Here is a 15,505-nt window from a genome sequence, read left to right on the forward strand (position 1 = left end):
TTTCCAAATGGATGTCTAAATTCAGTTATGACTACCATGTATACGACAGAGTCTTATATTTTTTTGACCCACAAAATATGGCCTTGAGCTTATTAAAGGGGAGGGCTTATTGTTTTGGGGTTGCTGGGCGGCTGCTCCCTTGCGATCGGGCTCCCGAAGAGCTGGGCACAGTCTCAGGGTAGAACTGCTGTGTTACGCTGTCAGAGCAGTAACACAGCAGCCATAAGGTGATTACACTTGCGAGCAGCCGCCCGGCAACCCCCCTTTCCAGCCGGGCACAGCACCACTGACCGATCTAGCGTTACCCGGAAGGCACCAAGCAACACGAACGCCTGTTCGCTACCCTCCGCCTCCTGTGGCTTGGAGCCTTCGGAATGCCCCTAGGTGAGTGAACGGGGCTCTGCATGGCTGGAGAGGTGGGTTGCACGAGCGGCTTTTTTGCTCCCCGCTTGCGCGACTTGCAGGCTCACAATTCCCTTGGCTAACTCTACAGTACCTGCAGAGCTAGGGCATGTCAGCTGCTGGCACCAGCCGCTTGTTTTTTTTTTCCGGCTTTCAAAGCACGGAGGATGGATGCCCCTCTGGGAGTACACTCTATGGTTGTGGGCTGTAGAACGTACAACCATAGAGCGTACTCCCAGAACGGCATCCGTCCTCTGTTGTGGCTTCCAAAGCACGGAGGGTGGATACCGCTCTGGAAGTATGCTCTATGGTTGTATGCTACCATAGAGCGTACTTCCAGAGCGGCATCCGTCGTCCATGCTTTGAAAGCCGAAAAAAACCCCAAGCGGCGGGTGGAGCCAGCAGCAGAGATGCCCTGGCTCTGCAGGTACTGTAGAGTTAGCCTAGGGTATCGTGAGCCTGCGAGTCGCGCGAGCGAAGAGCGGAAAAGCCGTTCGCGCAACCCCCCCTCCAACCATGCAGAGCCCCATTCACTCACCTAGGGGCATCCTGAAGGCGCCGAGCTGTGGGAGGTGGAGGGTGGCAAACAGGCACTCGCGTTGCTTGGTGCCTTCTGGGTACCGCTAGATCGGTCAGCGGTGCTGGGTCCGGCTGGAAAGGGGGGGGTTTCTGGGTGGCTGCTCGCGAGTGTAGTCACCTCATGGCTGCTGTGTTGCTGCTGCGACAGCGCAACACAGCCATTCGACCCGCAAGAGAGCAGCTGCCCGGCAACCCCCCTCTTCAGCTGGGCACAGCGCTGCCGACCAACCTAGCGGTACCCCAAAAGCACCAAGCAACGCGAGCGCCTTTGCCCCCACCTCGTTCCCGCGGCTTGGTGCCTTCAGGATACCGCTAGGTCGGCGAGCAGTGCTCTGCCTTGCCGGAGGAGGGGATTGTCCAGGGGGCTTATTTTGGAAGGGGGCCTTATATTTTTGCCCACGCGAAAAATGTGGCGAGGCTTTAGTTTCAGGACCAGTCGTATTTTCGGGGGAACATGTACATAATCTCATTCAAACTGTCAAAGCATCAGTTTGCATATATAAGCTTCATTACATAGATTCAGAAGAAAAGTACCGTATTTTTCGGAGTGTAAGACGGACCTATTTTCCTCAAAAAAGAGGTTGAAAATCTGGGTGCATCTTATACATTGAATACAGCATTTTTTGCCTCCCAAAGCTTCGCCCCCTTCACCAAAATGGCTGTGCATACCCTTACAGAGGCTTTCAGAGAGTTCCTGAAACTTGGGGAGGGCAGAAATAAGCAAAGAATGGGCCGTTTTTTGCCCCCCCAGCAGCACTCTATAAGCTTCCATAAGGCTATGCATGCAATTTTTTGACAAAAAACGGGCCCGTTTTCACGAAAAATGGGCCATTTGTTGCTCATTTTTGCCACCCCTGGGAGTACTCTGCAAGCACCCACAAGGCTATTCATGCCTTTTATTTGAAGAAAAAAAAAAACGGGCCCATTTTCGCAAAAAACAGGCCATTTTAGAGAGGTTTGTAGAGTGCAAAAGCTTTTTTTTCCCCTTTTCGGAAAGCTCTTTAGTTAGAGTGGTTGATGAGAATTACATTGATCAAGTGCTGTGTCCACAGAAACAAGTCTTAGGTGCTGCATGTTGTCAGTGATTTCCTTCTCCCGCACATGGATAAATACACCTGGAAACATCTACCTACCTACCAACCTACTCTCCCTCCCGACCTCTCCCCTGTATTTCTCTGTCTCTATCCCTCTATCTACCAACCTACTCTCTCTCTCTCTCCCTACTTATCTATTGTATTTCTCTGTCTGTCTCTCTATCCCTACCTACCTATCTACCTACCCTCTCTCCCTTCCTACCTACCTACTGTATATATCTCTCTCTATCCCTCTATCTACCTACCTACCCTCTCTCTCCCTACCTACTGTATTTCTCTCTCCCTCTCCCCCTACCTACCTACTCTCTTTCTCTCCCTACCTACCTACTGTATTTTTCTCTCTCTCTATTTCTATCTATCCCTTTATCTACTTACCTACCTATTTTCTCTCTCTACTGTATTTCTCTCTATTTTTCTCTCTCTATCCCTCTTCCTACCAATCTACCTACTCTCTCTCTCCCTATCTACTGCATTTCTCTTTTTCTCCCTCTCTATTTCTCTCTATCCCTCTACCTACCTACATATCTACACTCTCTCTATCCCACCTACCAACCTACCTTCTCTCTCTCTCCCTACCTACTGTATTTCTCCCCCCCCTCTCTCCCCATCTACCTACCTACTTTCTCTCTCTCTACCTACCTACTGTATTTCTCTCTCTTTCTCTCCCTGTCTATCCCTCTATCTATTTACCTACTTTTTTAAAAAAATGTGCCTCTTCAAAACCTGGGTGCGTCTTATACTCTGGTGCGTCTTATACTCAAAAAAATACTGTAAGTGTGCTGCCACAAACCTAAGACATTTCTCAACACTATAAACCCTCCCATTTATAAATTACATTGCTGCTCTAGGCAATGCTGTTTACACATCATACATCATATTCAAGTCAAAAGTTAGAAGATGAACAAGTCTTTGAAGATTTACCTCTGAGGCTCTGTCTCCAAACTGAGCTAGAACTTTGGTCCTATAATCAGGAATAATACTCAAGGGATTGTTGGCTAACACAAGCTTTTCCAAGCATGGAAGGCCTCCTATATTCCTTATTTCATCAATCTGAAAAAATAGAAGCATCTAATTTAAGCATCCATAAACATGGTCAAATATTTTGATATTACAACTGAAATCTACATTATTTAATCTGATTTCTTTCTGCCATATTATTTCATATATTTCTTTTCTTTATGTGATGGCTCTAAGAGGTATGCATTAAACCCTCTCTTCTGAAGTTAATAAATGATTGAAAAGGAGACCAAATACTCTGTTGAAATTTTAACCAAAGGTTTAATAAAAAATATTATTTCTGCTACATAAAAAGTGTTAAAACATTTCCTTTTTAAAAAGAGAAGTCAAAATGGTCTTCTAAAAGAACGGAAACCAGATAAAATGATGCAATAGAAGTCAATTCTAACATGTACATATCAGACTTCTAAGAATATTAATTTTAAGTATAATTAACTAAGATTATTACCGTAGCTGAAGTGTAATTATTCCCTTAGTAGATTGAAGCTTGGAATCCTAGACACACTGAGTATAGCATGACTAGTTCTGAGTAAACAAATACATGAGTCCCACAGTACCTGGTCCACTTTATTGTTACTAAGATCCAGGTTAACTAAAGAATAGAGTTTGTTGAGTCCAGAAAGTCTTTCCAGATGATTCCCTGCTAAATTCAACGTTTTAATATTTCCAATTTTTGTATGAATTCCTTCTAACGTTGAAAGTTTATTGTAGGAGAGGTCCAGGTGAATAAGATTGTAGAGATGCTACAAGTAAATATAAACAGGTTATGCTATATATACATAGACTTTGAAGTATTAATTCAACAACAGTTGCACCTATTCAGAAGAAATGGATAAACTCAGCTAATTGCTTAAAGATGTGGTATGCAAAATGCATCAGAGGTTCACGTAATTCTGTCTTACAACATCTTCCTTCTAGACAATTTCTGTGCTTTTCAGTTCTGTGTCCTTGGTTTATAAGTCAATACTGAAAATGTATATTGTGAACTTTCACAATTGCAAAAAACCCTGGAACTATGAAGTTTGAGGGACACTTATTTTCCATCAATTAGAGAATAACCTGAAGAACTCCCCATTTCTATGTTTAAACAAACATTTTACCAATAGGAACCCCAGATGTGTCTTTTGAGATATCTGGGCTGCTGACACTAGACTGCTTCTTTAATTTTCTTTTTGTTTTCCTCTATGACCTAAAGTGACTTAAATGTTAACAATCTATTTATATAACGAAGCATGAATACAGTATTGTATTCAGTATATGTAAGACTTGTTTGTTTAGAATGGGTTTTCCACATCTAATAAAAATAATTTAAACTCAACAAATCACATATTAATATCTGTTCCACATATTTTACTGACTAGCTAAGGCTTTGCAAGATCGTGCTTTTTACATAGTAGTTAAGCCCTTGGACATCTCTAATACAAAACATGTCATCTTACTACTAAATAATATTTTGCTTCTCTCTCTTTCTCTCTCTCTTTACCCAAAATCAGCCTAAAATTAGCACTAACCATTGGTAACATAACAGCATCACATGATATCCCCTTTATCCAAATTGTGGCCTCAACCTCTCCTAAACACTGGTTTCCCTTCTTAGATCATATCCAATTTGGTCTTCTCCTCGCAGACCAGTTATCATTGGAAATACCAAATAGAAACTCGAAGGAATGGTGACTGTAACTTTTCTTTTATGTTTTATTTCCCTGAATTATACACAGTATAGTTAAAAGTCTGCTGAATGATCAGCAATACTTTAAAAATGATGCTGAGGACTTCCCTTGCTGAACTAAGACGTGGATTAGGCTGAAAACTTCCAAGAGCTAATAAACATGGGACAGGCTGCACTTCATTGTCAAATAGCTTTTTCAGTTATTGTTGGTGATAATATGCTGACATTGCAAACTGCACACAGAGTGCTGTAAAACACTATGGAGTGGTGTATAAGTCTGCGTGCTATTGTTATCTAAAATGTAGCATACAGTAATACCTTGGTGCTCAACTGCTTTGAATCTCATCAAATTTGGTACTCAATGAATTTTGACATTAAAATTTTGTCCAGGTACTCATCATTTGTTTGGTACTCAACACACAAGCTAGAACTTGTCAATGTTGGCTGCCTTGTGACTAATTATATTTTTCCTTATGAGAATAAATCATTTGGTACTCATCATTTTTGCTACTCATCACACCTCCAGGAACCAATAAATGAGTACCAAGGTACCACTATATTATTAAAACAGAGGACAAGCAATCGGGCTCAAATTACCCACCAATATTGCTTAACAGATTGCATGCAATAAAAACAGTAATTTCAAAGAGCTAAAATGGGAAACAATTAAGATAATACAAGCAATTGGCAAAGGTATACATTATTCCAGGTGTGTGAAACTCGATTTCATTGAGGGCTCTATCAGGGTTGTGTTTGACCTCGGGGGACTGGGGTGGCCGTGGCCAGGGTGGGCATGGCCAGCTCAATGTCACTCATGTCAGGGGTCCCTGTGGTGGCCTGAGCACTCTGCCAGCAAGAACGGACTCCCAAGCTCCAGCTGCGATGGCTTCTTGCAACCCTCTGCCAGAGAAAACAGAGAAGGCCACCTGCGGCCCTCATGAACTCTGTTTTTGCTGGCAAAGGCACCGCGGGCTGGTTCTTCGCTATTTTCAGGGCGGCCATGCGGGCCAGATTTAAACACCCTGCGGGCCAGATCCAGCCCGCGGGGCCTTGAATTTGACACCCCTGCATTATACTACAAAGTTATATACTAGATACAAGTATACAAAATACAAAATATATATATCATACTATGCTATAATCAATTAATTAGTTCAACTAATATTAATGATAGACATCTGGAAGTTCTAGCAAATAGGCATTGTTATGAGAAATAAAAGCAATGAGTATCTAGCTAGACTTGGAATATAATTTAAAAAACCACATACAAACACATCATTAAGAGACATTTTTAAGCAAACCTGTAAATTCTCCACTAGTGGTACATCATTGTGGCTTAAATCCAGAAATTCAATCTTCGGCATTAATTTCTAAAATAAAGGAATAGTAAGGCTTCAGTTCAATTAGAAGATATCCATCTTGATTCTAAGCAATTAATCCATAATAATGTCAAGCCTTAAGAATTTTAGAACTTTTTTTCCCCAAGCAATAGCCCAAAAGCTTCAAGCAGAAGAAATTTCAAGGGATGTTGTACAAGAGTGGACTTGTTTACAGTTAAAAACTGTCAACATTCTGTAACTTTCAATGTAATTATCAAATCTTCTGCAAGCCATTGCAAGTATTAAAAGTGCTGATTATATCACTATGAGCAGAAGAGATATCTTCTATGTCCCTTTTGAAACTGTTCTGAAGTATTTGTTATGAATGCTTACCACTGAATTGTCAATTTGAGCTATGCTATTATGACTCATATCTAAAGTTGTTAATGTTCTCCAAGTTGGAATAACTGCTGTCACAGGATTTGAAGATGCGCCTTCTGGCTCCCACTGGTCAAATTCATAGGCCTCAGGTACTAGGATCTCCTGTTCAAATTACATTGAAAAATGAATATTTAATATAAGGGGAAAATAAAGATTTCTGATTAGTAGGTCATTATTTGATAAAAACTGTTAGCTTCTAAACAAGTTTAAAATCTGGATAATATTTTGCAAGAATACTCTTATTAAACTTTTAAGCATGTGTATATATGTATATGTGCACAGATTCGTAGAATTTAGCATCAAATATTCTAAATAAGACATACCCATAAAATACATTTACTAAAATTGTTGAATATCAATAGATAAAAGAATATTATTTTTTTAAAAATACAGTAAAATCAATTATACAAAAACTGAGCTAAATGAACAAAGAATATTTTTTATGATTTAAATACAACTTTTAACAAATTATAATCATAATACAGAATACTACAAATGTACACATTTGAATCTTACCATCATGGATGTTGCTGAGAATTGTACACTTAGTGTTGCTAGTGTGTGCTTTGAAGATGTCAGCCCATTAATAAGTTTTGCACCACAGTGATTTATCTATTTTGAAAAAGCAATAGCAAGGAAAATGAAACAGCAATATAAGAAAATATGAAACTTTCATATGAAATTTTACTTATTGAACTCTAATCTCCCCATTTTTATTAAAAAATTAATAAAGTTTTTGCAATATTACTGTAAATGCAATAAATGTCAAGAAAGCCAATTATAGTTCCCAGCATTGATTCAAATAAAAGAAAATCAAATATTAGTACTATTGAAATTACCGTCTGGAGGAGTGATAAATACAGCAATCTGCAGCCATGCACAACCACAAACAGAAGAACTCTTTCTCCTTACAACAACATAAAACAACCTTTATGAAAAACATTTTAATGTTTGGTGGGATCCTCAAAGAGTTGTTTTATGTAGGGATTCAAGAATAAAGAAAATCAGGCAAAATGGCATCCACACACCCTCTGCTGTAAACAGACTTCTACTCGGAGTTAGCACGTGTTATTCTATGCTACTTAGAAACCATGTGATGGGTTCTAAAGTACAGTCACAGAATATGCACACAATACTCAACATCTGACAACCCTAATGACCAGAATCTCATGAAATTGAGATGAGAAACATCAAAGCAGTTCTCAGTCACAATAAGCAATAAAAACAGCAAAACTATGACAAGATTAAACAGTTTTTAAAAAATTAATTTATACATTATCTTTCCATTCAAAATGAACTCTCAAAACAATTTAGAGTTTAAGTCAACCTAAAAATGCAAAAAGTAAAAAAAAAAAATTCCGAAGTAACTGAAAACATACCGGTAATAATCAAACTATCGATGTTCAAAGGTCTGACTAGAGAAGTATGTTTTTACAAAGACAATGGGTGCCAAATGCTAAATAAGTCACACAAAGGGATGATACATGCTTAGGCTCACCCTCATGCTGAATATACATGCCTCTGAAAGCAGGGCCTCTCCTACAGATGTTAATGACCAGTTTTATCAAGAGAAAAGCAATCCTGCACTGGTCCCGTTTGCTTTGGTGGTAATCCTGTGGGAATGCCTTCTACGCAGGCATGAACATGCTCAGATAACAGGGAACGAAGCTTGGAATTGTGCTGGACTTTTAAAAGGCAGAAACCTCAATGCTTTCTAGCAGCCGGTTTCACAATGTTTCCCTCCAAATGGTTGCATAAGTCTACGAAACTGTTTAGGGCTTTCAATGTTTAACACCAGCTCTTACTAAATTCTGATAAGAAAACATCTAACTGCCAATTCACGTTCTAGTATTATTTGGCAGTTATGCTGTTGCACATTTTGTCCCAACTGGAATTTCTGCATTTTTCTCAAACACAGCCAAACTAGTATATGGAAATGTTCAAAACATAAAATGTTATGTCAACTGCTATTGTCAAACCTGATAGTCACAGTTAGCAGTAATACAACAAATGTCTTCCCTGCCACAACTATCAGCTAACGATCAGGGTACATTCCAAGGGTGTGCGCCTTCTCTGTCAAGGAAAGTGCAAGTCCATCCAGAGTAGGCTAAATTTCAAACCCTGTGTCTAATCTCTTACAGATGAAGAACATGCCCATCTGCCTAGATTTAACTTCAATTTCTTCCTCATTACTCTGCTTCTCATTAAATTTAGACTGCTTACTGGTATTCAGGAGCAAGGAGCAGCAGAGCTGGCTGTAATCTATTGATAACCTACTCCAAAAACAGAAGCGGTTCCTCAGCTGTTTCATGTAATTATTCACCATCCCAGAGGCAAGGCAGAATATTGTCAGATGTTAAAGATCAGTGGCCTTTTAAGCTTTCAAGAACTGGCTTTTTTCTCTGGGCCTTCGGGTTGTGAAATATTGAATCCCCAAGTTGCATGATGGCATCATTTCTATTTGGATTGCCATTTTATTATTGCTTATTGATTTATGTACCTCAGTTTTGTATTCTTTTTGTCAAGTAAATTTTGTATAAGTTGCTTATAGTCAGTTTGGTTGACTTGGGGAGCCCTACAATTTTCTTTAAACAAATGTCCTTCAGCATCACTTTCTAGACAGAAACATCAGTACCACTACAAGACTCAAGGTGCCCATCAATCCAGAGAAATGCAAAACCCCTAGAGTATACATGAGAGCAAGTTCTAGTAAGTACCCCACAAACAAAGCTCTTCTTTCAGAATTTACCTGAATCTGATGAAGAGATTTAAATATTGATAGATCAAAAGGCAAAAGATGTTCCTGAATATTACTGCTTCCAACAGGTCCATCTGTGCCAGTTATCTGGGGAAAAATACATATGTACATATACATGTATTAATATGATTTACAGAATAATAAACAGAGTGTACAGACATGTTTTTGTTTAGGAAACTACGGTAAGTATCTTGTTAAATTATATTCCAGCGTTTTATAAATATATACTGCAAAATTTTAATATTTATGTAATTAAATTTAGTGAAATATTGAGCATGCCACATTGCTCAGTGTCAAGATACTGCACACATTAGAAGGTCAGTTCACCATCTTGTTCTTTCTTACAAAATAATAACAGAATATAAGGATTTAAAATTCTTTTTTGGGATCTGATTTTGACATACGTTCCATTGTATTAATCTGTTTTATTTCTATTTTTCATTTTATATTTTTAAAAATCTTTTAAATCTTTTAAATGTTATGAAAATGATGCTGAGGCTTATAGTTAACAAAAAATAGTATCAATTAAGAAGTCCTTATTGAAAAGTCCTTATTGAACTATTTATCACTTTGGCAATTAAACGAAGATTCAAATACTGCTAACACTGTGAGGGACAACTTCACATCAAGTTATCTCTGGCATAGTGAGAGATTTCAAGCATATACCTGTTTGCTTGCTTAAGTATTAATACTTAAATGGGGAATATATGAATTAGTTTTTTACTTCAATGAAGCACTGAGTAAATTTATAAATATCAACCCAAAGTGCATATTACAGTACTATTTGTATTTCTTACCATCTGATAAATATAAAAGCAAAAACATTATAGGCTTAATCAAAGTGTAAGTGTAACTTTGGAAAAAACAGGATATGAAAAAATACTATAGTGTGATACAATTCTATAAATAAGCAGAAATGATACTTATTCAGATACAAGTGGAACTGAAGCAAAAAAAAGGAACTTAGGGAAATAATTAGCAGAACAATATATAAAGTAGATCTTACTAAAACATATTAAAGTATTTTAATTTTACTGTTCTAATTTAAACAAAACTTCTTAATGCAGCTTTTAAAGCTCAATGTATTTTTCCAAGAGTCTATGTTAGAGGCAATTATCCCTGTCTTCATGGAATTATCTCTGTCTTTATATGGTCCTCCAGACAAATATCTGGACCATTATATATTTCTTTGGAATTCTTGTTCTTCAATGCCAATAATATTTGGAACATGTGACTTTTAACTTATGATAAGATATATACTAGTCTTTAAAATAAGAAAGATCTGATTTGCTAATTTAAATAAGCAGGTCATGGAAGGCATTTGTTTTTGTTTGAAATCCACCATCTTAACAGAAAACATCAACAGTGCTACTGTACTTTCTTCCAATTTCTTCTACCAAGGCAAGAAACACTTCCTATAATCATAGTCGCTATACATACCACAAATGAGCAACTGAAATATTTAAATTAGAATCTGCTACCTTTAAATATTTGAGTCTGCATGTGAAATCCAGAATGTGACCAAGATCAGTTCTGGCATCACCATTTGCACAAGTTGGTTTCCCCTGACGCAGCTGTTGAGTAACAGCATAAAGCTGCAAAGGTTTAATATTAAAGACTTCACCAGCCACAAGTAATTGCTCTCCTAGAAAACAAGATGTAAATATTTACAAATAATACGTAGCGAATAATATTATAAAAAAGAAATTATATGATAGTGGCAGAGATCAGAAACAAGGATGCACAGTCTTTTCTGTTTCAAAGGACATTTTATCTTGTGTGGTATCCAGAAAGTACAGGTACGCAAGTACACTCAATCCACAAGCATTCATTCATTGACTGTTCAAAGTTACAATGGCACTGAACGAATAATGGTTATGATTGGTTCTTGGAGTTCCAGCTCTCCCAGCACCTCACAGTAATATGATTTGATCTGGGTGCTCAGCAACTAGTTTGCTCTTAACAACCTTTTGTGGTGACCCACAATCAAATGATCAACATTTGCAATCTTCTCTGCTGGCTTTCCCAGAAAGTCAGTGTACCGTAAGTCTTCCCCATTCCTACTCTCTGCATTTAGGCTGTGCTGGCCATTCACATATTCCCTTCCCTTCAGGAAGTTTCTCACACACACACACACACACACACACACACCCATGTCTTCCAGGGCAGAGGTGACTACAAAAAGCTAGGTGGTGATAATAGATCCTGTATGCCTTTTACAATCTATCCAAACACCACATAGTTTGATTTGATTTTATTGTATTTCTATGCCGCCCTATTCCCAGAGGGACTCAGGGCGGCTCACAAACCAAGTAAGGGGGGAGGGATACAAACAAGAAAAAAGACAACGGACAAACAACACAACAATTTAAAAACAATCAACAGCCACACAATTCGAGCGGGGATGGGAACTCATCAGCCCCAGGCCTGTCGGAACAGCCAGGTTTTAAGGGCTTTGCGGAAAGCCTGAAGGGTGGTGAGGGTCCGAATCTCCACGGGGAGCTCGTTCCAGAGGGATTGTTTGGTGGGATTCATTATCCTCCTTTTTTCTATATAGTGTAATACACAAGATTTTTAAACAAAATATAGATGTAATGTGTACGACTCTATTTCAGGGATAACATACTATAAATAAATGTTAAGAATTCTGATGTTTCATACCTTTATGAAAAAGTTCTTCAGCCAATGCAGCTGTGATTCCAATGACTTCCTGCAAAAAATAAGAAATAAAAAGATAAAATCAAAATATTATTTAAATCTATTAGTTCTTAAAATGTTTGTGCACAGGATTTTATATCTTAAGCAAGAATGTAAGTAGTTATGAAATGTGGCAATAAATTAATAAAAATGAGGGTGGGAAGACATGGAGGAATCTAAAAGCCGAAGTTTCTAGGTATCAATGCACATTAAGCATACTTAGCAAACCAGGAAGTATGATTTACTTTTTTGAAAATTATGCAGGAAGCAGAATGCTTAGATGTGTCTATGTTTAATTTCAATATGGAAACATCCAGAACTCTTGTGAAGATTTGGTCATTCTTCCTAGCTATTCCAGATAATTCTTGAGAGATGTTTCCAAAAGACCCCATTCATATCATGCAGTCTGATCAAAAGTATATATGACACATACTTTGCCTCTCCCTGAAAGTATTAAGAATGATTTATAAAATACTGTAAGCACAGTTCATGATATAGTAGTAAGTTTTACAGGTAGTCCTCAACTTATGACCTATTGCTTACTGACCATCTTAAGTTACGACAGACACCCCCCCCCCATAAAAAAAGTACTTGTGGCATTTACAGCCATTGGCAGTGTCCTGAAATCCCATGACCACAATTTATATTATATAAATATAATAATATAATATAATATAATAATATAATATAATATAATATAATATAATATAATATAATATAATATAATATAATATAATATAATATAATATAATATAATAATATAATATAATATAATATAATATAATATAATATAATATAATATAATATAATATAATATAATATAATATAATATAATAATATAATATAATATAATATAATAATATAATATAATATAATATAATATAATATAATATAATATAACGTAATATATACTGCTTAACTAATAGAAAAAGTTCAGTAAATAACATTGCTCTTATGTTTAATACAAATGCAATGAACTGAAAAGGTAACAGTGCAAAATTTATTAAAATGTGGTAGGAAAGAACTTACGTATAAATGAAAATGTAAGAATTGTGATAGTACTTTGGGTGCTGCCAATGGAAATATAGCAAGAAGGGTTTGTAAATATACTTCCAACTCTTTTTGTCTTTTTTCCACCAAGCTTTTGGAATTTTTACCAATAATCTTTTTGGGAGGCAATATATTCTTGTCTATCTTCTTCTCTAAAACAAGCTATAAAAGACACAAATTAGGTTAGTCTCTGAATAAATGATTTAAGAATTATAACATTAAATAATACTAATAAGACACAGTTCTCATAAAAATACCATACATATAATAATTGATAATAAATCTAATATATATATATACCTTTTTTTAAAAATGGCTTAATTTCTAACCACAGCTGCTTGAGATATAACCTCAATTTCTCTGTCAATTTTGAAGGCTATTTCCTAATTACCACTCTATAACTTAACAGGTAAGCAGATAACTTAATTATCTTTCTCTTAAAACAGGGGTTCCCAACCCCCAGTCCCTGAACCGGCACCGGTCCACAGCATGCCAGAAACCAGGCCATGCAAAGAAGCAAAGCCCCATCCCCAGGATGCTGGCAGTATGAGAAGCACATCCCCTATGTTCCACGAAAAAAATATCTTGCCATGGAACCAATTCCAGGTGCTCAAAAGGTTGGGGGGCACTGTCTTAAACAACAGCTGTTTGCAAGTGAATTTTGACCACTGAAGGGCATCTTTAGAAGAAGAACTTACCTTCTATTCTTCAGGCCTTTTTTCCATTAAGTAAAGCTAAAACAAGCTCCTGGAACAGTACTCCACTACAACTTAATAAGCCAGTATTCCTTTTCAAAAAGCATACAAGCATGTCAGAAGGTTTTCTAAGTGACTGATGTCAAAGATTAAACCAAATATTTTAGGGATACAATTTCAGAATGATTACCTTTTCATGAAGATCATGGAAGTCACTATATCGATGTTTTACTATCCACTCATGGGTTCCAACAGTCACTTGAATGATATAAACCTAAAAAAAAAAACAGCCTTTAATCAACAAAAAATGGTCATACACATTCACATAAAAATATATAATCCTTGCAATGCTGCATTTATTTTAAACCCTATAAACATTTTTGAGCTACCTTTCATGTACAACTCTTCACTTCAAATGGTGATATGAACACAGTGTAACAAAAAAAATGACAACAAAAGCAGAAGTCAGTTTCTATTTATACTAGGTTATTATTTTATTACTGTTTGAGGCAAACTGAATACCATTTTAAAAACGCTAAAACAACTATCTGAAAAATAAAATATTATCCACTGTGTACAAATCTAAATATTATTTATTTATTAAATTTATATAGCTGCCCATATCATCATGATTCTGAGTGCTATACAAAAATCAAATAAAATCACGATATATGAACAATTATTTTAAAAATGATTATGAAATATAGAAAATCAATATTACAAAATATTGTAACATTCTAATATTAAAAAGGCACAGAAGCTCTTATAAAATGACTTAGTGGTCTCAAAAATGGTATATGTATAAAATCCCTATATCCTTCCCAAATGTATACTAGACTCAATAGCTCACAGCTAGCTATTTATTGTTATTTCAGTACCTTGAAAACCATGAAATTAAAAGATGTCAGGACAGACATGTCCAGAAATGTTATTACACTATATAAATAATGATAAATGAAAAACTAACAATAGCTATCTTTTCTTTCAATCATAAAGCTTCCTTAAAATGCCCCAAATTTTAGACTGCAAGAACAAAAACAAGTTTTCAAATAATGGAATGTAACATTTCACAATATTCAATATTGATCATATCCCACATCAATTTCTATTGTCAGTCCTGCCAATTCTAGATATTTTTTAAAAACTTTAAATAAACTAAAAAAGGTCCTGAAAAAAGTTAGAGGGATCTTCGGAGACTAGAAAACTAAATTTTGTGAAGAGAGATGGAAGGATCTTGCCATGTTTAGCTTTGAGTAGTTAAGTCTAAATAGGCAGCACTCTTCAAACACCTCAAACAAGGCAGGCTATATTGCTGAATGTAGAATATGGAATAATGGGTTTGAGCAAAGCAGATCTTAAATAACTGGTAGAAAAATAGAATTCTAATAAAAAGAGCAGTTCAGTAGTAGAACTAATTACCAGAGACAGAATGATGTTGCCTTCATTAGAAGTATTCAAGAAAAGGCTAATTCATTTGTCAGCATTACTTTAATTTGGATTCAACTGCCTAAGCACAGGTTGTCCTTGAATCCACAATTTCAATTGCAATTTTTGATGGTCACAAAGTGGTTCATCACTTGACAGGACCTACTGTAATTTTATTACTCCTGCAGCAGTTGTTAAATGAACCTATTGTTTGCCATGGGGCAGTTTCTGCCAGAGACCAGTGGTAAACATTGGTTTCTTGAAAAAATGCCATAAATTGAAGTCACATGGCGAAAGGGACTGCAAACAGACATCAATGCAAACCAGTTGCTAACCATACAAAATGTGGTCATATGACC

At 36.5% G+C, this 15,505-nt stretch overlaps 1 protein-coding gene across 1 annotated transcript in view; it reads right to left on the reverse strand.

The window, feature by feature from the left end:
• Positions 1-15,505, reverse strand: part of NISCH (nischarin) — a 45,305-nt gene that overhangs the window by 20,746 nt on the left and 9,054 nt on the right. Inside the window, exons 2-11 of the mRNA XM_014059194.2 lie at positions 13,912-13,995; positions 13,006-13,188; positions 11,941-11,989; positions 10,761-10,924; positions 9,271-9,366; positions 7,038-7,133; positions 6,474-6,623; positions 6,063-6,131; positions 3,650-3,835; positions 2,997-3,125 (exon numbers count right to left, since the gene is read on the reverse strand). Of these exons, the coding sequence (XP_013914669.2) occupies positions 2,997-3,125; positions 3,650-3,835; positions 6,063-6,131; positions 6,474-6,623; positions 7,038-7,133; positions 9,271-9,366; positions 10,761-10,924; positions 11,941-11,989; positions 13,006-13,188; positions 13,912-13,995 (1,206 nt within the window). The remainder of the gene's footprint in view (positions 1-2,996; positions 3,126-3,649; positions 3,836-6,062; positions 6,132-6,473; positions 6,624-7,037; positions 7,134-9,270; positions 9,367-10,760; positions 10,925-11,940; positions 11,990-13,005; positions 13,189-13,911; positions 13,996-15,505) is intronic.

Source organism: Thamnophis sirtalis, unplaced genomic scaffold (assembly GCF_051295495.1).
Source record: "Thamnophis sirtalis isolate CommonGarterSnake01/CBP01778 unplaced genomic scaffold, rThaSir2_p1.2 scaffold_3, whole genome shotgun sequence".
NCBI lineage: Eukaryota > Metazoa > Chordata > Lepidosauria > Squamata > Natricidae > Thamnophis > Thamnophis sirtalis.